This window comes from Pygocentrus nattereri, chromosome 12 (genome assembly GCF_015220715.1).
Source record: "Pygocentrus nattereri isolate fPygNat1 chromosome 12, fPygNat1.pri, whole genome shotgun sequence".
NCBI classification, from domain to species: Eukaryota; Metazoa; Chordata; class Actinopteri; order Characiformes; family Serrasalmidae; genus Pygocentrus; species Pygocentrus nattereri.
In genome coordinates, this window is record NC_051222.1 from 5,431,989 (window position 1) to 5,454,583 (window position 22,595).

Sequence of the window (22,595 nt, forward strand, 5' to 3'; positions counted from 1 at the left end):
CTCTAATATTACTCTAGTGACTGATTTCGTATAATGTCCAACAATGGTAATGACTGTGGGATCTTGACAATGCCCAATTATTTTACCCTAAGGACTGTAGAATGTCTGTGATGTCCAGTAATATTTACATAATGACAGTAGAATCCTTATGGGGTCCAATCACGTTTCCCTAATGATACCAAAGTCATCAAAATCAAAAAAGGTCCTGTAATGTCACACCGATGACTGTAGGATCTTTGTCCAATGACATTTACATAATGACTGTAAGATCATTTTTATGTCCAATAATCTTACCTCATTGAATCTCTATGATGTCCAATAATGTTTCACCAATGACCCTGGGACCGCAGTGATGTCAAATAACATGAATACAGCAACTCAACTGCAGAATCTCCATGATGTCTGGCCAACGACTCTAGAATCCCAGTTTATAATTATATTAGTTTAACGGCTTTAAACGATTGATACAATAAACCTTTTGATTTCCAATAACATTAGTCCAGTCATGCTAAACTCCCCCAAAACATTAGAAAGATGCCCCAAAATGTTAATCCAATAACCTTACAATCCAATAATGCTTACTTAAATGACTATGGGAAGAGGTTTTGGTGTATTAGTCCAAATAGTCTGAAAATGAAATCTTGGTAGTTGGAATTATCTTAAGCTCTAGATCTACACACATTTATGAAGTTAACTACAATTCCCATGAGTTGTGCATGCAACTACGATATCTTCGTATTTGCACAGGATGAATTTGACAATGTCTTTGAGCGATGGAATTACATTTTTATAACATTATAAAAAATAGTTACCTTTTTCGAAAGCTGTCCAGCACTCCTGGGCAATGGCCCAGTGGTGTTCTAAGTTTTACTAAAACAAACAAACAAAAAAGAACAGCTCTTTCATCACATATCATGCCTTGCAATCCCCCCAAAACTTGAGAGACCACCCTAAGGACTGTATTTTCATTCAACATGTCCAAAGGACATGAACCATGAAATTCCCACTTTTGGGTGGGGGGAGGTTTTCTCCTCTCTGAACGAGGCCTTCCCTTCAGCCTCTGGCGCCGTAGCAGAAGCACCCAGCGCCTGTAAACCGCAGCGCGGACAGGGGTACAGTAATTGCCTGTCAGACCTGTCAACCTGCCTTTTGTCTCATCCCCTTGACACCAAACACATATTTACACACAGAATGAAATTACTCACCATTGCTGGGCAGCGCTTTCCGCAGATGCTACCAACAAAGCCGTCCAAGGGCTTGACTCCCCTCGCCCTTGTTTGGTTGCTGAAAGTATAAAAAGACTGCCTCTGGCAGTGCTGGAGAAACGGAGGAGTCGAAAATGTCTTCACTCTCCAAATAAACCTTATCTGTGTCAAGGCTCTGGGCACTTTCCCACGCCTAGACTTTGGAATTATTTTGCTTGAAAATTATACTTTATGTTTTTTATTTTACGTGGCTACGTACAAAGCTTGAGGCATCCAAAATAAGTGGCATAGGCAATTTCAAATGTTAGCCCAGTGATTCTGAAATCCTAATGCCATGCATTAACATGAGCCCAGTGACTCTGCCAATGAGGTTTAAATCCTTAAATGGCTAGGGCCCACGAGCAGACCCAAAGTTTTATTCCACAGTCCTAGTACCTAAGAACAGTCCAGGCAGTTTGCATTGAGGTCCCTGTAGTTACTGAATAATAAGCCTCAGTATGTAACAATGACTCTACAATCTCTATGATGTAAAATAAGGTCACACCAATGATTCTAGAATCCCTATCATGTCCAATGTCATCAACTTTATGACTGTAGAATCTCTATAATGTTCTATGGTGTTACCAAAATGATGATGTCCAGTAACATACAGGTGACTGTATACCTGTGACGCCCAATTTTATTATCCCAAGGACTAAAATCTTACTGATATCCTATAAAATTGCACTAGTGACTAAATTTTCTATTGGAATTTTCAATTGATGTTAGCCCAAAGTCTCTAGAATCCTTGTGATGTTTAATAATGTTTTATCAATGCCCAATAACTCTAGAATCTCAGCTTTCATTGCGGTAGTTCAGAATAGAATTCATGTAATTTCCACTGATCCTTCAAACTGAATAATGTATATTAACATTAACCTCATGACCGTAGAATTCTTATGATGTTTAGTTACTACAATGATGTGATTCCTAATGATGTTGTACTAACACTTGAATGCCAATGATATCCAGTAGTTACCCCAATGACTTTAGATTTTTATTGGTGTCCAGTGATGTTACCCCAATGACTCTAGAATTCATGTGATATCAATAAGGTTAAACCAGTCACTCTAAAATGCCTGTGATGTCCAAGAGCATTTCACCAATGACTCACTGAATCACTGTAACATTAAACTTACGACGGTAGAATTTTTATGATGTTCAATAGTGTTACCACAGTGATGCTGGTATCCCTATGATGTCCAGCAACAGACCAATGCAGATTTTTCTGTTGTGATGTCCAGTAAAGTTATTCCAATGATTAGACTCCCATTGTCCAATAATGTTGCACCAATGTCTCTAGAATCCCAATGATATCCAACAGTGTTACCCCAATGACGCTACATTTTGATAGATGTCCAATGATGTTAACCCAATGACTCAAGAATCCTCGTGATGTCAATATGATTACATGACTCTAAAATCCCTTTGAGGTCCAGTAACGTTTCACCAATGACTCACAGAACACTGTGATCTATGTCTACCCAATGACCCTGGAAATGCAATGTTTTTATTGCATTAGTTCAATGATTTTAGAATAGAATCCATGTAATTTCCAATGATCCTACAAACCCTGTGATGTCCAATAAGATTAGCCTAGTGACTTTAGAATCATCCAAAATGTTAACTCTAGAATGATGTCCAAAAATATTAGTTCAATGAGCCTACAATGACTTTAGAAAACCTATGGCACTGAATTACATGAGTCTATTTACTCAAGGATCCCTGTAATGTCCAATAACATTACACCAATGACTCCCAGACTGAAAACATAAGCCAAAGGACTCTAGATTACCTCTTACTAGCAATGACTGTATCTCAATGAATGCATCATTATTCTGTCCCCCTAAGATATGAACCCAGTCAATGACCAGTGGTGGACAGTAACTGAGTAACTAAGTAAATGTAATTACTTTCTGTACTTAAGTATTTTTTCATGTATCTGTACTGAGGTTTTTCCATTTTGAGCAACTTTCTACTTTCTCTCCACTACATTTCAGAGTCTAATATCTGACATTTTCCTCCTACATTTTGAGAAATCTGTCGTTCCTTTTGGTTTCTGTGTGTATAAAAAAGCAACATGTCAAAACGAAAGAAGCGCAAAGCCAGAGCACCAATCAGGGCCCAGCGGTCACTTTGTTTAGAGCTGGTTTTGACCTGTTGGTCATACCGACCCAGTGCAGCACGCGGTTCAACGTCAGCGCAGCAGCGTAAAACTTTGGGAGAGTCTGTTCAACATAAATGATGAACTAACCTAACTTTGTGTAAATAGAGCTCAATATAGAAATATGTCCACATATGCAGTCGAGACTGACGCGGCTTTTTTCTGAATTTCTACAAACACCATTTCATTTTATAGTAAATGAGTTTGGGCTGGTTTATGTTTATGAACAGACGCCTACAGATCAACATAGTAAAGGAGCTCATCTGTGATCCTGAGTTTAAAGCCAGTTTTTATTCAACTTAAACTTGGAACTAAGTTGTAAATAAATCTGAAACTGAAACTTTGCTTGTGTGTAAAAAGTGATTTCAGAGCCACTCGGTTCTCCCTGATGGAAACTGTTTACCTTCAGTGTTTTGTGCTTCTGATCATTTTAATAGACGTCAGCGTCACTAATTAATGACGTTCTATTAAAAGACTGGTTTACCAATAGAGACGCTGGAGGACTTTCACCTGAAATGAGTTCATGAAGCCAGTCTGGTTATAAAAATGATAACAGGACATCAGAGCCAGAATTGGTCTTTTAGTACTTTTACTTTATACTTAAGTACATTTGAAGGAAAATACTTTAGTACTTTTACTCCAGTGGAGGTCTAAAGGGAGGAACTTCTACTTTTACTGGAGGAATATTTTACCTTGGGGGTCTCTACTTTAACTCAAGTACATGATTTGTGTATTTTGTCCGCCTCTGTCAAAGACATAAGCCTTCATTTCCATTTGTTTCTACTCATCACACCCAACATCATTAACACATAAAATATATTTGATTTCACTTTAGTTTTACCTAAGCATAATCATTCAAGATGTTTCAGTAGAGTGCTCCTTATCTTATGCTCCAACAACTGAATCACAATTGCAAATGCTGAGGAAAAATAATGCTTACATTGTCTTTCACATCAGACCATCCATCTAGAGAGACGTCCTCAAATTCAACCATCCCACTGATTGAAAATCTGCCCGGGACAGCAGGTTCCATAATCCTGCCATTAGCTTGTCACAGCAATACGTACAGGCGTGTGACGAGTGGATGTCAAATCAAGGGCAGGTGCCTCTTCAGTGGAGATGGACTTTGCTGTGGAGTCCTGGGTATGGAAAACCCAGATGACAGGAAAAGGTCAAGCTAACAGAGTGGCGCTCCGACAAAGGCACACGAGTGATCAGGGCTTGACGACCATTACATGGAAGCCCATTCCTCATGGACATCTTGGACAGGACCTGTCATGGAGCTCAGCACTGCGGTCTAGGGAGGAAAAAGCTTGAGCTTGGTTGGGGTGGGGGGGGGGATGATTGATATTCCCATTTTCCTTCTGACAAGGTAGGAGCCTGCCTCATATAATGAATTGTGACATTTTAATTAGCTCGTCCAAGACAAACAAATTCAAATCTGCCTCGTTGTTCTCATTGCTGGCCATTGCAGGCATCCTAAGTGGGAAGACTATGCATTTGTGGTTGGAAATACAATGGCACTCTGGATGTTTTAAGGTCAAGTGGTTTACCTTAGATTTCTCATCCACTGTAATGTATTTCCACCTTCCTTCAGCATTATGGATGGTTTTCCGAAACCTCAAAATCCAAAGCCTTAACTTTGTTGATCTATGCTACTGTAATACTATATTTATATATAGTATATATTTATAATATATGTATATATTTATATATTTATATATTTATATATATATATATATATATATTCTCAGTATAAATGTATTATAGTATCATCCGTGCTTCAGTATGTCGTGTGTCCACCTTTCGCCTTCATTACAGCTTCATTGCAGGGTTTCTTCTCTGAAGAGTGGAGCTTGATGTTCTTGATGTGCTTTAAGCACTGTTTAAATGATTTTTGATGGTCTACCTGGTCTAACACGGAGGCCCATTTTCTGTACATCTTCACTTTTTGAGATCCAATTTTTTAAAAATCATTTAGTTTCCTTTGACTTTCATCTTCTGTATGTAAGTGGATTATTTTATTCAAATGTGAGGCAAGGTTTGTGCACCCAGCTTGTATCATGAAGACGCAAGTACTCTAGCAACCACCTGAGTAACCACCTACCAACACTCTAGCAACCAGCTGGGATACCTTTGCAATTACAAGATAACTGACTACTCAGCTTTTCTTCAGTTAACTCAACTCAAAGGCTCTGGAGTTCACCCAACTCAAACTTTTAGGCTTTCTGAAAAGTTATCCTACCTCTCATTTCTATTTTTCTCATTTATATAAACACTAAATCATGTGTTTTATCTCCACTATCTAGGGCTCTTTCAATTAAGCAGCCCCACCAGACATTTCCTTCTCATGGACGTCCTGATATGGAGAGTTTTGGGATTGGTGGGGTTCAAGCTCACAACCTCCTGAACATTTAAGAACACAGAAATTTAAGCAAACTTCATGAGTTGTCGAGTGGTGCAACAAACCTGGCATTCATTTCCACCAGAAGGCTGTGAGTTTGAACACCAGTGCTGTCCAGTCCTCGTTTTGTGATGGGGAAAGCACAGCTATTAATGAAAGCAAGTAGAAACATGTAGTCTATATTGTTTTTCATTTTTAATGCTTTGGCTTATGAATACAGACTTCATAGAATGTGTTAACAAAACCTGTATTCAAAATAATCAACAGTACATATTCAAACTTTTCTGGTCACTTTGCATTGTAAATAACTTGGCGATATTTGTTGACCCTTTGAAACATCACTGTACAGACTTTTACACTGAGTTTCCGGTCATTTGTTGCAAGTGTTGTTTTAGATGGACATTGACCCTCCATGCAGAACATGTGCCGCATCCTTCCTTATCATTCCTCCACCACCTCCCCCCTATGTGCCCCCATAAATCAAGCATTATCGTTGTATCTAAAGTACAGCACCCTACCACCATTACCAGGCCAAAACACCATCTATCAAATTCGAAATAATTGCTGAGTGCTTGTTTTGGCCCTGAGCTTCCGATGCGCAGGTAGGTGTCTATCGGTGTGTGTGTCCACCTAGAGTTTAGGTCACAGGAGGTGTGTGCATGCCCCTCGGATGTGGATGGCCCCCTCGCTCCACGGGATATTAAGTGGCTAACGGGCGTCCCGTGAGAGCTCATTAGAACCCCCTGGAGCGGTGGTGGTGTCGTGGCCCATGCAGACAAACAGCTCTGCTGGGCTGCATAGTGATGCCTCCGATCTGTCTGTCTGTCTGCGGCTGAGAGATGGAGCCGGGCACCCACAGTGACAGACGCTGAGAGCCTCCCTCCAGCTTGGCCCACACTCACCCCATCCTTATTAGACATGACAAGACTCGGAGCCCGGAAACCAGGGCCAAGGGGTTCACAGATAAGTATTCATTAATTTATGCCCCTTTGAATTTTAAATGGTCCGGCAATACCGCCGTGGCATACATAGTAGCATGGATTTTAGGACCGCGGACAGCTTCACACGTCCATGGTTTTAGCACCATGGACAGCCCCTCGCTTGCTTAATGTGAGGCTTGCAGGAACAAACTGTAAATCCAAATAATGCCCTAAACATTTGTCCATGTTTTCTTTCAATGTGTCACAGTAGGCACATTTACAGGCAGCCTAATAATCTATTAATAATCTAACTAATAGCTCAATCGGAATAGAATACGTCCATGCATACACTTCAATCGGAATAGTCTAGTCCGATTGAGGCCATTCGGAATATGATTTCTATCCAATTGATCAAGGTGGGTAATCCTGTAAATAATCCGTTAAATAGAAGAATAATAGCCATGCAAACGCCTGCATCTGATTACATTCCCGGAACGTGTATGCTTTGCACATCAAAGCTAAAGTTTATAATGTTCAACATGGTGGGACCAGAAACTGGTCTGCAGAGGAGAGGAAGCCTATGCTCTGATCTTTAAAACACAGAGGTGGGATGGATGTCCAGCTTATGTGACGTTTTCCTGAGTCTGACATCATTTTACAGCAATTAAAAACGTAAGCACTGCTCACTGCTGCTCATCTCACTGACCGGACTCACATGATGCTCGTTGTCATGGTAACGTTTGCTATAAGTGGTGCTCCATGCATGCATGTCATTTTGGATTGGATTACTTGTAGTGAGCATGTAAACAAAGATTTTCCATCAGATTGTTGAGTAGAGTGAGCATAAAGCTCATAGAGCTCAGTCTTCATCTGGAATCAAAATGTATCCAATCAAAAATCTTTGCATGTCAACACAGCCAGTGTTTTGTTGAACTTGTAGCTCATTCACAGGGTTCCTACACATTTTCCATCTCAAAATTCCATACTTTTCCAGACTTACGTTTCCAGAATTGAGGTCTGAGTACAAATAGCTTGATGTTTATTATGTAAATAAATAGCACTAAATAGCATGTAAACAGCATTTTGTTTTGTTTTGGGAATTGGAGCCTCCCTTCATTGTGATGTCAGGTTGCTCTAGCTATCCAAAGAAACGTTAAACACCACCCGGGCTCCCCCTCTCCCTTCAGACCAGTGTGCTTCCCACCTTCTGCTCATTACTGTCTGTGACAATAATTACCAAGCCACGATACACAATAAAACCTTTGACTTTTTCTTAACAATGGCAAAAAACAAATAAATAAATAAATAAAATCAGCCAAAATGCCACTAAGCACCTCTGGAAAAAGTGAGAATGTCAATTGTGAGTCAGGCTGTTTTGTCCAAATTCAGTGGCTGCCCACAAATTGAAAGACTTCCCAGAAGATTGGAAACTGGTTTAGCCACAAACGAAGGTCAACCCCACATTAATGTCTATGATTTTGGAATGGAATGTCCAACAAGCCTATGTAAGTGTAACGGTCAGATGTCCACATCCTTTTGGCCTAATAGGGTAACTGTTTGAATGGATAGCTACAAAAGGCTCCTCGCTGGCTGAATGCATGGCTGTAGCACCCCTGAAAGCTCCTTTGGGTTAACTGTTTAAGCTGAAGCTTGCTGTGTCTGTCAGCAACGTGGCGAATGATGGGGGGCAGATTGACGAGCGAAAGAGAGCAGGTAAACAAGGGACAGAATGGCTTGTTATAGTGTTTCTCAGGGACCTGGCATTTGGACCATATGTGAAGCTGTGTGTGTGTGCAGTTAATGGGATCTCACACTGTGATATTGAAGCAGCAGGACCTAAACTGACAGTTTCACCAAATGGACCTTTCTACTCAAAGTCCACAAAAACGCACACACACATACAGGCTACCTTCCAGAATAGCCATCAAGTCTCGCTATATTACAGCTGCACATTAGAGCTTTATGCCTCAAAGGGTAAAGAGCTATACTTAATGTTTAATTAAAGCATCTAGCCAAGCAGTAAGTTGGCGTATGTCATATTATGCTGACAGAATTTGCCAAGGAAATACAATTCCAGCATAGGATAATACACTACAAAATATCCTAAACACTTTCTAAAACTACATGCCATTAGCAAAGCTATGAGTATTGGGGTTGCTTCCTGCTAACATGACCTAGAATAAGTGCACAAAGAAAAGGGCAACGGCCCTAGAATTGACCCTTGTGGGACTCCACAAGCAAAGTTAGCATATTTGATGAATGACTTCCCTGTGAAATTAATAACTGTCTATTTATTAAATATGATTTAGTGATTCCGAAATCAAGCCTAAGAGGCCTAGCCTGTAGAATTTTGTAAGTGATGGTTTTAAAGATCTAATAAGACCAAAATATATAATAGATCTTATTTTTTATGCCTAAGCAGGTTTGTTAGTCAAAATGTTCTGGAACTGAGCTTCTTTGCCACTGACAATGTAATGTGTTAACATTTAATATAATGCATTATCTTAATAATTCATAAAGCATAATAAACATCGCTATAATGCGTATTTTCACAAATGATTACAGTCATGTTTGTAATACCTTATCAGTGAACCACAACATGTTATGAATGTATTCATAGATTATATAAACACCATGTCCATAACATAAAAGTTTTACCGTGTCATGAAATCAAACAATAAACATGAAATTAACCAAAACCAATGTCTTAAAAAGTGTGCTTTATTGCAATGAATAATGCATTTATTAGAGATTTCCATGCATATTCATTTGTGTGTAATTTGGTATTTATTGAACAAAGGCCTTAACAAATCCACATGTGCTCTTTAAAAAAGGGTTTTGTTATTATTTTTGTTATTGTTTTTGTTGTAACTTCTGTTACAATTGTGAAGGAAAAATGCATTTAAGTGCACTTTTTAAAGACATATTTAATGTGAAAGGTACACACATTTAATATTTACACCTTAAACACATTCTAATATGTACTAATTGTATTATTTTGAAACAACTCATAACAAATTAAGTGTATTTAAATTGTAAACTATGATTACATGTGTATTAAATGCACTTAGTTGCCCTTTTTAGTGCTTTTTTCCCAACCAGCTGATTCAAGTTGGTTTCAGAATGTTATTTGTAGACATAACTTGTAGACATAAATTCAGTGCCACTTATTTAGTTATAGAGCACCTGGAAAGTGAGTAAATGCATTTGGAATAATTTTTTAATATAAAAAAATGCACTAAAACACATTTAAGAAGTGTACTTTTTATAAAACATAATAAATTATACATTTACATATATTACTAGGAATAACTAAGCAACTTACATATACTTAAATTATATATAAGTATTGTTGAAATTCATCTTATATGCCTAAACATGCTTTTCTGTTCTAAATTGGAACAAATTATGTTGCAATGAAGTTGAGTTAAACAACTATTTAGACCTCTAGCACTAATATCATCCCAGCCCATTATCCCTCCTCTACCAAACATTCCAGTGGCAGTGTGTTTTTCACCATGCTAGTTGATGCTTGGCTTTGCGCATAGTTATCTTAGGCTTGGCCAGCTGCTTGGCCATGGAAACTCATTTCATAAAGCCCCAGATGCACAGTTCTTGAGCTGGTACTGCTTCCAGAGTCTGTTTCAAACTTTTCAGTTGGTGATGCAAAAAAGGACGGCCCTAATCTTTGAGTTTGCATGGTCTACCACTTGCCTAAGCTGTCTGCAACTACACACTCCCATTTCACAATATTAGCACTTATAGTTGTCTGGGGCAGAACTAGCAGGGCAGAGATTTCACAAACTGACTTGTGCCAGAGGTGGAATGACCGTGCCATGTTTGAAGTCACTCAGCTTTTCAGTAAGACCCATTCTACTGCCAGTGTGTGTCTATGGAGATTGCATGGCTATGCGGTTTCCACCATAAAAGCAGCACACTATAAGCTATGCAGTATATGGCCAAAAGTATGTGGACATTCCTTCTAATTATTGAGCTCAGACGTTTCAGCCATACCCATTGCTAAAACACTTGAACTCAAGAATTAAGAGGGCTGTCCATGTACTTTTGGCCAGATTGGGTATAGCTTATAATGTGTTGCTTTACGGAAAGGCACGTTATAAAAAGGACTTTTAATATTCTTCACATATGTCAAGTGTACCATTCATGTACTTGTGTGTAAGCACAACTTGCAACGCCACACATGATAATTACTGCCATGACAACTTGTTTCTTTCCATTTTAAAGGCTAATGCAACACTTACACTGGTTTTTGGCCCATAGACAAGAAAAACATGACATGAAGCACGATAACATTTGTACAGTGTCTTTGTATGGATCATATTTATCTGATGACCTCATGTACAGATGGGAAAATGCACAGCGGAATAAAATGAGATTTCTCACAAAGGCCGAGCTGATGCAGACACAACCCATCCCATTAGTTCTGCTCTGCTCAAGTGCTCTTTGGACCTTCTGAAGAGCAGAGAGCTCCAGACGCAGCAATCAATCTCATAAAAAGGGGGAAAAAATGCAGCCTCAGTATCTTGAGCTAGTCCAGCAAAGCTGCAGGAACTGAAGGATTATGGGTACCCGTTTAGAGCATTTTAAGGTAATTGCCTTTCTTGCATGAAGAAAAGCCAACAAATAAATAACCAGCGTCCTCAGTGGCGATGAAATAATCCCAGGAAAGGATGAGGATGTTTTCTTTTCATTTAAAAATCATTTTAAATGAATTATCTTCCCCTCATATGAGAGGTCATTAGCATGAAAGCTCGGCATCTAATTAGATGAGAACACATGCTGAAAATAATCCCAAACAACAACCTGAACACTCCGTGCTCGGGAGTGTCTCAGCGTGCTGCAGGCCTTGAATGACCTGAAAACGAATGGAAACTAGCAAGACTAATTTTATTAGATTTTTTTCACTTTTAGCAACTTTACAGGGAAAATTCAATGACAATCTAACACAGTTTCACATAAGCCTTCGCATATTTACACATCTAGCCTCAAATCCAGCCCTAATGCCTGACATACAGCAGTATTAAATCAGATTAGGCTGATTGTGAAAAAGCAAAACTAGAACTCTGCAAACAAGAGGAACCTTTTAACCGAAGCCGTGATGTGGCATGAGCGCTAAACACTGAGAACGCATGACTGTTATAAGACCAGAGCTCTAAAAATAGCTGAAAGACTCCTAACAACCACCCGCAACACCTGGTAGATCATCGTCATTACTATTGCACATGACTGTAAAGTACTTTGTAAAAAAATATCACTTTAATTTCCAGACGAAAATTGGCATTAAGTACAAGTTATTCATCTTTCAGAAGATATTCCTGAGAAGACTACATGTAAGATCAACCACCTGCCGATGGATGAGCAAGTTTAAGATCCGAGAACATAAGAGAACGGTGACACTAGGGCCCCTAACCACCACACAAAACCTGGTAGACCACCAATACTGCTCCAGTCAGATAAACAGGACTTTCATATTTGAGAGAGAGGAGAAAATCAAGCTGCTTCAGATCTGAGAACAGTCCACCAACCAAACATATCCAGCCAACAGCGTCCTGTGACCGCTGATGAAGGACTAGAGGATGACCAACACAAACCGTGCAGCAGCAGATGAGCTGTCGTCTCTGACTTTACATCTACAAGGTGCTGAGAATGATCCACCACCCAAATAGTACCTGCTCTGTGAGGGTCCATGGGGGTCCTGACCACTGAAGAACAGGGTAACAGCGTATCAGAGAAACAGATGGACTACAGTCTGTAACTGTAGAACTACAAAGTGCAGCTATGCAGTAAGTGGAGCTGATCAAATGGACAGTGAGCATAGAAACGAGGAGGTGGTCTTGATGTTATTCCTGTTCGGTGTATATTATATATCCCAGAAAGGATGTTTTGAATATGCACCTTTTGCAATCCACAGCCCTTCTTGCTGAACTCAAATTAGATCCCCTGTTTACTGGAAGCGCTTGTGTAAACTCGGTATCAGCAGAATCATTTTTTATTCCGAGATCATCTTTCGCTCCGCTCGCACACTTTCATTTCAATCATAAATAATACAAAACTGTCCGATGCTTGAATGCGATCCCTCTGAAGTTACTGCTATTAATACTAAGTAGCCAAATGCGTGTGTTCTCGGATTGTTTATGCAGCGGAGCGTCGTCATCTTTTATTCAGGAGAAAAAAAGGAATGCTCCTCGGATCTTAGCCTGCCGTCGGAAATGAAAAGAAACAGGAAAGGAGGATAAACGCTCCAGAGCAAAGGTTGTTTTACAGGGATGAGCCTAAACTTCATGATAATGGTTTGTGACGATCCCTCTCCCACCCCGTCTCCGGATGAAGTCTCGTTTCACGGAGCTCCGTTCCATTGAGCTCTGACAGACAGCAATTATACCGCTTAATTTCCTTGCCGCTACTTTTGATGACAGTATTGTTGGGTGACAATGCTTGTGTAATTGGGGTTGCCATCCTGAAAGGTGCACTCTTTCCTTTCTTAAGCGATATAGTCCTGAAAGTAGCTCGGAAGCTCTGGGAGGTTCGGCTGGACGCGTCCGTCATGTCTTAATTATAGGAATCCACAGAGGAGCGCGCCACACATCAATCATAAATTTTGCGTTATTAAAAAAAAAAAAGCATCTACTTGAAATGCTAATTTCAGCAATGGTGTCAGAAAGGTAGCGATTAGGATTTGGTGTGTTTTAGGCAATAAAAACATTATATACTATTAGAATAAAGTCAAATAAACCTCTAATAATTTTAGCCAAAACAGTCATTAAGTACAAGGTATTCGTTTTTTCAGGATTAGGAAAATCAGAAACTTACACAAAAGCTTCAACAGCTGAGTATACTTAAGGTTTTTCAGTATTTAGTGAAATCTAAATCTAAATTTATCTAAAATTGATCCAAAATCTCAATTTTCGTTCTGTACTTTTACTACATCTTCCATTCTTTTTAGGAGACTCACTTTTTGCTTTCAGTTTTCCAAAGAATCTGCAGACCCACCTCAAAAGTTCAGTCGTGAAAGTTGGTTGCACGATCCAAGTAATCCCAAACACATTCAGTGGTGTTGGGGTCTGGACTCTGGGGTGGTCAGTCCATCATCCAGCTTCTTTGTTTGATGTGTCCATTCAGATCCATCTGCTTGTTAAATCTGATGCTACGTGAGATGTAGTAGCCGATTCCCGGTCCAAATTTTTCAAGTTCACTTCCTTCTTTAGTGAGGCGCCATTGAAGGTTTTGAAAGCATCTAAATTCATTTCACTCCAATAGAGTGATTAGAGGGAAGAGTATCGGCATACTTGAAAAGGGGCATTTGTGAGGTAGAAGTGAGCAGTAAGCTAGCTAGTTCATTGACGTTTAAAGATGACATGCCATGTTGGACATAAATGAAGATGAAAAACTAAACAGAGTTATGGAATATCTGACATATGAGGGGAGGAACATGCTTGAAACCCCTTCTTCTTCCAATGTAACACCCTAAAAATTCCCATTCTTACCTTCCAAGACAAAGTTCTCACAATCCCCACCATCTCCTCCCTGTTCCTCAGTCCCAGTTATGGAGGGGTCTGGTCTTCCCTCATTCTACCCTCACTTGTTGAAGGCATGGTTTAAACCCACAAAATGTGTACCAGACAGATTTTTGGAAGATTAGTGAAGGTGGGCTAGTTGACATATGATGACCTGCCAGCATTGCCTTTTAGACGTGTTAAGGATGGTGTTTTCAATATAGGCACATAATGAGGACCAGTTTGGCTTTTGTCAACATTAGCTAGCTAATGTTAGAACCCACTGGTGTCACCTACCTTGTACTTCCACTAACTGGCCACTTTATCAGAAACACCTACCTTGTGCTTCCACTAACTGGCCACTTTATCAGAAACACCTACCTTGTACTTCCACTAACTGGACACTTTATTAGAAACACCTACCTTGTACTTCCACTAACTGGCCACTTTATTAGAAACACCTACCTTTCAAGTCCACTACATAAATGTGTAGTATATTATGACCAAAATAATACCTTAGGCCAACATTATGAGTGACATAATATTTGAGCTGTAAATAGAAAGTATTGATGCATATGGAATAAAAGGCAAACCAAGCATAACAGTTCAAATATTCACTTGATCTTTATTTGTATTAAATTAAAAATATATATTTTTTGACAGGGTCATGTAACAAATGCAAGGAAAGTATTCCAGTGATAGATATAAAGCCTCAGGTTCTATATGCTGTAAAGTTCAGAGGGAACGGATGGCCACTGTTCAGGACAAAATAAAAACTTGATCATCATGAAATGGAAAAAAAAAACAACTAATAAACATAAAAGTCCATAAATCGTTCCAAGAAAAAATCTTGTTTAAGCATAGACGTCACACATTTTTCACATTATACACAGGTTTCATCTGAAATTCAACTTGGGTGTACTGCATAAACATCTCAACGCAGGAATTTCCAAAGTACAGTAGGTTCCAATTAGGGTAGGTATGTCCTGTTAAGGTTAATTTATAAGTGAAATAAACACGTACAAAGTGGTTTTAGTAAATAGTAAGGTAAATGCACTCTGTCACACGTCATCATTGGGTGAGGGGGTTCAAAAATTGAAATGGTGAAGTACGACACAGAAAGTGGGGCAGCAGTATGTAGTTTTTCAGAAGGTCTTGCATCTTGCAGTAGGTCGTCTACACGCATATTTACATCGTAGAACAAAGAGAAAGATAAAGGATGGGCATTAGGGGAGGTGAACAAAGGGAAGTAGCCACAGCAACTAGTCAAAGCAGCAAGAAAAGAAGGCGTTAATCCACAGAGCGAAGCTCAATACGAACTGCACGAAGGGTAGGAGGGGAACGTGACGGCACTGCGGACGTTAACGTTCAAATCTGCCCAGTACAATCGCCAATGTTAGATCAACACCTACAGCGACAGTTGGAACCCTTTAAGACTGAATGTGCTCGTTCTAACCTTTAGATACCTGTTCAGATTCCACGTTTCCTGCTCAGCAGTATTTTGCATTTAACTTCCCGTAAAATCCCGGGCCTGATCTACACTGGGTTCCTCCTTTGAGGGTGGCTGTGCCAACAAACGTTTTTCACCAAGATCGTCTTAAAATTCTATGGCTTTTTCATAACGATGTAAAGAAAGTTGTGGTTTGCTGTTAAAAGCTCCTTCCTAGGGAAGCTTCGACTCTGATTTCTTTACAGTGGTGATAGGAACAGAGCCAGGAGTTGTGATGTCTAGAAGTTCTCTTGGGTACTATTTTCCATGCAACGTCCTGCATGTACCCCTCAACCGTGAAGGTATTTCAGAAGTACATTTTAGGTCAAAAACTTCTCTCAAAACGATCATTAAACAGTATCTTTAAGTTTAAGTTTAGCTTAGCTTGCTTAGCTTTTAGAGGCATGAGATGTCTGGTTCCTATGTCAAACTATGTAATTCTGACTTTCTTTAGAACGGAGCATCTCCAATCAAACCAGTTTTTTTTGTTTATAGTTTAAATATTTAAGTGTTTAAGAGAATTTTTGAAAAATTAGGTTTCTAGATTGTAGCCAATTTCAATATTATTTAGAACACTGTAAAATTTTAAATGGGCATACGTTGATTTGCAGTGTTTTTGTTCATCTAAACTAAATTTTGCTTTGCATTGTTTGATTTATTTCATTTATTACAGTGTGTGTGTGTGTGTGTGTACATACTACTGGGGAGCTAGCTTGTTAATAATATCAGCTATGGTACAAAACCAAAAACTCAAAGGTAAATAATAAATTTACAAATTAAGGGAATTATATGCATAAACATGCAGCATAATAAGAAATAAAAACAAAAGTGATATCAAAAATCAAAGATACTACCAATAACTATAAAGGCAGAGGCAGAAAAACTTGAAAAAGAAAGTAGAACCGATATAAAATTTGATTTTAAGCCCATTTGGAAATTAGAAAATTAGGACCAACTTCATTACTGCATACATATTCATGCTTAGATCTCCCTGGTTTACAGAATATTACCGTAAATCAGTCCTTCATGAACGTTAATCTGAACATGGGCAACTGTACTGTGCAAAGATCACAATCAAATAGTACACATAGTAACTGACACTGTGCCAGACCACTACTACAGACAGCGCATGTTAAACAGAAATGGACAACACAGAGAGAGAAAATGTGAAACGATATTAAAAATCCAGAGGAAAGAGGTTCACTGTATTTACAAATCCGCCTTGTAAATGCCGCTCGGTTCTCTATAAAAATACTATTCACATTTCTTTTTTTAAATAATATCCACAGGTGATTCTTGGAGGATTGGCCGTTCCTCGGGCCTGTGACCAATGCCCTTGCTTTGTTGGCTCAGGTGTCTCTCACATTTCTCGCAAAAAATAGTCCAGGTATTTCATCACTTGGTTATATTTTACAGTAGTGTGTGCAAAACCCAGTGCTTTCTCCATTTAAAAATGTTTCATTTACAGAGATATATGCAGTAGGTGTGGTGCAGATGGCCAGCACAGGCCATAAATAAGATGGACCAGGACACAGGTTTTGTTGTTTTGGCTCAGAAATACATCATCAGTTAAAAACGTCCACATCTTCCACATCAAGAGAAGCATGAAGAAATCACAGCCGTTTTTAGACATATAATTGGAATATTTCTTTGCAAAATGTAATATTTTGGAAAAAAAAATGAAATGGGCAAAGTTTTGGCACCATTTCCAGTCAATACTTATTAAGACACTTAATAATACACTTCATTGACTTTGCAGGAAATGTTCTTTGTAGCCAACTAAGTCTTTCTATTCTTCATTTGTTGATCGATTTTTTACTTTCACATCACTTGGTCATATTCCATGTGCATCATGTTTGAGATCTACCTGCAAATTTTGATCATTTTCAAGGTTGCTGATGGTACCAATTCCCAAACCTTTATCTTTTCATTGTTAAAGCAGTTCAAGGTGGATTTTAATGCATTTCTGGGATCATTGTTTTGTTGTCATTTCCAACCTCTTTTTTTCTTCAGCTTTATCACTGACTGAGGGACATTAGGCTCCAAGATTTGTTAATATTTAGTAGAATTCTTTCTCCTCTTTATCCCCAGAACATTTCATGTGTCACGGGGGCTGCCGCACCCCTGAAATATAACATGTCCAACACCAACAGTTAACAAGGTGTTCCCTTCATCGAATGCTGTTCTTATTTCTTTTCTCCAAACATCACCACCTGTTTCAATGATGCCTCTGGCTTACCTAACTGTAGTGGTGCATATTTCTAAGGCTGACTTTGTGATGAGATTACAGTTTCCCTCTCATTATCCTTTAATATAGATGATGTTCCTGTCCCAGCCAAATCTTTGTGATGTGGGGGTTTTACTTTGCACACCTGACAAGTCTATGAGCAGTTTTATCAGAGAAGTTGTGAGTTTTACAAATCAACTTCACAGGTCTCTTTAACTTCCATTGAAAACTGTAAGCAGGACATGTTTACATATATTTTATAGTCTAATCACATCATTTATTATGATCTGGAATTGTAGACACCTGACTTGGACTGAAATCTAATATGTTAATACCTTAAGAAAAGCCTAGTGGATCAACGGAACGTGTGTCCAAACTTTTGCACATGCAATTTCTTTTTCCCAATATTACATTGAATAAATAAATAGAATTTATTTACATCCAAATTGCTGATATATGTAACATCTAGGTGTGTTCAGTGCAGATAATGAGTTACTTCTTTCATGTGGAGAACAACAAAAAGTAATCATGAGCATCCGATTTCTACAGCTGAAAAAGCAGATGCAATCTTTAATGAACTGGGTAATTGCTTAGTTATTAAACACTCGATTGAAAAAGATGAAGAGGAAAAAGATTTATCACATAGCAACTGCAATGCCTGGCCTGCTGTAAGTCACTGCATCATTATTGCTCAGATCCTGCCCAAAAAAAGAGAAAAGCTCAGAGCTCAGTTGATGGTGCTTTGTACAGCATGATAATGAAGAGATTAGCTAGCAGAGCCAAGTAGATCACCTGACCAGAACCCCACTAATACGCAAATAAATGAATCAAGACCGATGACAAAAAGTCCTAAAAACGAGAACTGAGAAGGCTCCATAACACACCCAGCATCTGATGGAGAATGTGGTTCACAGGCTTCAGGCCTTTTGTACTAAAATTTGTCCAAAACATGTTTCCCTGAAATTGGGGTTTGTGTATAAAAAGCTGTGACTCCTAGATGATTCGTCTGAAATAGTTAATAGAGTACCTTCAATTTCAAGTCAACATTCTGCATTTGGACCTTGTTTCAAATCCAATGTATGGAGCCAAAACAACAAAGTCTTGAGATTGTCCAGTTACTTATAGACAACATTGTAAGTGTTGAGAATTATTACTTAAACGATTATCTCTTTAAAACCAGTCATGCGGCCCATGACAGTTTGCCTAAAATTTGCCTCCCTGCAGAGCCCCTATGTATCAGTTCCCAGGGTACAACTCGATTAGGCAAACATAATTGAGGAAACTTTCTTATACCTTATCAACTTATCAAATGATTCAATCATGATTATGACCTCAAGAACTTGCTATGTAGACTTAATCATACACAGTATATGTCATCTAGGAACAGCACATGGAGGTAATCTACCTCAACTGTCTTCGACAAAAACTGTCATATGCAGATGATGATGGAGTTAAACATATTTGACCATAAAGCTTCATTTGGCAGTTAAATAGTTTATGTTCCAGAAGAAGAGGTTACTGGTCATTTCTAGCTGTAAACCCATGCTTACATCTTCAGACAAGTCAGGAGACTGGAAAATGGACATAGTATCCACAATGAAGTTTAAATCCTGAAATCTACCTTGATGAAGAAATATTTCGATGAGTTAAGCACAAAGAAATGCAAAAGTACTGTTGGTCTGCTATGTAAAACAAATAAGTATATGTTTTTTAGTACCTGCCCCATTCCTGCCACGGCACCATCACACCATCTTAGTTCTTTGTGCTTCTGGTTCAAACAGCTCTGCTCTAATTCAGCCTCTTCCCCTGAGATTTAGACATCCATCAATGACTCAAAGAGCCTTCAGCTTCTTAATGATCCTGTGACCTCTTTGAGGAATCTTGGTTCTACCATAGATGATAGATTCTTAAACCTACACTGTAAGACTAAAGACGGTTGTAGACTCCACATCTTCAGTTTAATACGCACTAGTGGTCTTAAGCACAGATCTCTTCATGTTCAAAGAGTTTTCTTTCAGAATAAGTTAAGTTAGCTAAAATATAATCAGTTGTATCCCATAGGAACAGACCACTATCCTGAGTTGTCTTTGGTAACAGTTCCTGCGAATCCTCTATATATAATACATCACTAATGTAAATGTTATATGGCTTCCACAGTGCCTTATAATGTATGTCATAAGCCATTGTAAGTAAACATAGATAATTACATTTACATGTGCAATACATTATACATATCTTTAAGGCCTTATATTCCTGTTACACATTATATTATTGGTTGTAATGCCTTATGCTGTTCATTATAAGGCATTATATAGGCCAGGTATCATGTAATAAATGCATGTTGTATTATGTATACAAGGTTCACAAGCGAAGTGTTACAGTATCTTCAAGTCTAAACTTTACCCACAAAACACAGATCCACATTTGAGCATCTCTCAATGTTTCCATCGTTACTCTCAACTTGCTCACTGATTAATCTTCTAATGTTTTGATTTGAATGTACAAATTTTTCCCACAACACCTTCAATTTTAAATATTACATTATAGGTTTCATTTGTCTTGAAGGTTTCAGCCAGCAAGCCTCTCAGCAATCTTAAACTCTAGCATTATAGCTGTTTCCACAGTGGAATTTACTGCTGCCATTTGTTTGGATTGATGATGGTGGGCCACGTAATATAGAAAAATATGAAGGTACTAAAGGAATGCATTCTTTCAAACGACCCAATAGACTTGTTTACTTTACCGCCTCATTTTAGTGTCTGCAAAATTGAAGTACTTGCTTTGTACAGAATCTGGAATAAAAAATATGTTACAGATTGTTCCAGTGTAGTTATCAATCCATGGGACTTGGCGCGAAATCTCCAAGCCAAGCCAGGAGAAAATCAAATATAATGATGATGTGTTTATTTTCTTAGCCAGACAAATGTAGTCATCTGAAAGTACACTATAAAATGGTGAGCTCTCCAATGTCATCACCTTCACAATATTTTAGAGTTACCTTAGGTTCCAGACAGGATGAAGAAGGAGAGGTACAAATGGCAGGAAGGTACACTTTGCTCTCTGGCTCACTTGGGAAAATATTCTGGGATGAGGTTTGGTTGGACTGACCTACTTTCCCTGTTAAGTCTTATATTTCCTTCCTCAGGAGCATCTACTATGGCACAAGACAAGAAATGGCAAGTTTAGGGTATAAACTTTGCAGGAACTGCTGAGGAAGAAGAAAACATGTTTAAGGTGCTGGTAGGGGAACCAGGCTCTCTGGAATATGAGTGATTTGGGCAATTACACTACAGTATTCCTCTGCCGATACGGTGGTGGAGGCAGAACGGTGCCTGGCTTCATGCCGGATTCCGACAGGTACTCTGGATTTTCTGCAATACCAGACCGCACACGGCTGTTCTGCTTGTAGAGGAAATTGTTACTGCAGATCAGAGAAGGATCTTGTGGATGCTGTGCAACCTTGGATGGAAGGCTGTGGTGCCAGTACTCTGGATTGTCAAAGGTGTTCTTGTACGTCTTGTCCACCATAATTGTTCCAGTGTGACTTGCTTGGGGCATGCTGCTTTGGTGGGCAACATGGCCCGGGAGGCCAGTGATGCTACTCTTAGCAGTGGCTGCAGACTTTGCCATTTGAGCCTGCTGGTCTGAGAGACTACCCGGACCAGTGTAACCAGGCTGGACTTGGTGGCTGATATGGCATATTTGGCCTGTTGCCGAAGGATGCCCAGACTTGCTGGGGTGATCAGTAGAGAGTCCCTTGACTGAATGGGCATGGTGGCCATTCTGACTCATTGGTCCACTTTGAGGGGGTTGAACAGGTGGAATTGCAAAATGAACATGTGCTCCTTGGCTGTGGTGATGGGGTCTACCTGTTTGGGTGGTGAGGAGTGCATGGCTATTTGTAGTGTTGGTTGCTGTTAACGACAGCATAGGAACAGGAATTCCATTCTTCTTCAGGGTCTCCTGGCTCTTCTCACCTGTGTTGTGGTATAGAGGCTCATTGATGTACTCATCCTCAACATTGGGCTGCCCATCAGGGGTGATATGGTACCCCGGGTTGTCCAGTGCGTGAATCTCTCGGTTTTTTCGGCGTGTGACGAAAGGATTCTCTTCAATGGGATTCAGGTGCTCTGCAGAAATCAACAGACAGGTTATGCTCAAACTATGTCAACCTTTTAATGGAATCTTTCAAAGACTTATTGGTTTATTTGGTTCATGGCATAAAAAGGAAATGATATATAATATAAAACAGTAGTAGCAATCCCTGATTTTTTTTTCCATACTTTGTCCATATTATTACATAACAGTATGCCATACAGTGTGAGAAAACTACTTTGGACAACAAGCAAGGACAACAGACTGGTCAACTACTTTGGGGTTAAATTATGTGAATCGAATTTTTCACCGCACAAAGACAGAATGAAAAAATACAAGCATTTTGAAATTCATCTTATGAAATTCATATTATTCTTATGAATAGTTATTTTATGTGTTTTTGTTTTTTTGCCTTGGTTTCCAAACAAAGGAAAAATTAGCATTTTTGAGGGCTCTGTGTTTTGCAGTTCCCCTGCACTCTCTGCTCTGAGGGTCTCTAAGGCAAGGCATGAGAGAGACCCTTACTCACTGCCAAGAC

The 22,595-nt window shown here is 39.1% G+C and overlaps 1 protein-coding gene across 2 annotated transcripts in view; it reads right to left on the reverse strand.

Annotated features, from left to right (window-relative positions):
* Positions 1 to 14,851: 14,851 nt before the first annotated feature.
* si:ch73-383l1.1 (receptor tyrosine-protein kinase erbB-4) overlaps positions 14,852 to 22,595 on the reverse strand; it is a 323,429-nt gene continuing 315,685 nt past the window's right edge. For both annotated transcript variants that reach the window (XM_017719311.2, XM_017719313.2), the window contains one exon: positions 14,852 to 22,092. In XM_017719311.2, the coding sequence (XP_017574800.1) occupies positions 21,245 to 22,092 (848 nt within the window). In that variant the 3' untranslated portion in view covers positions 14,852 to 21,244. The remainder of the gene's footprint in view (positions 22,093 to 22,595) is intronic.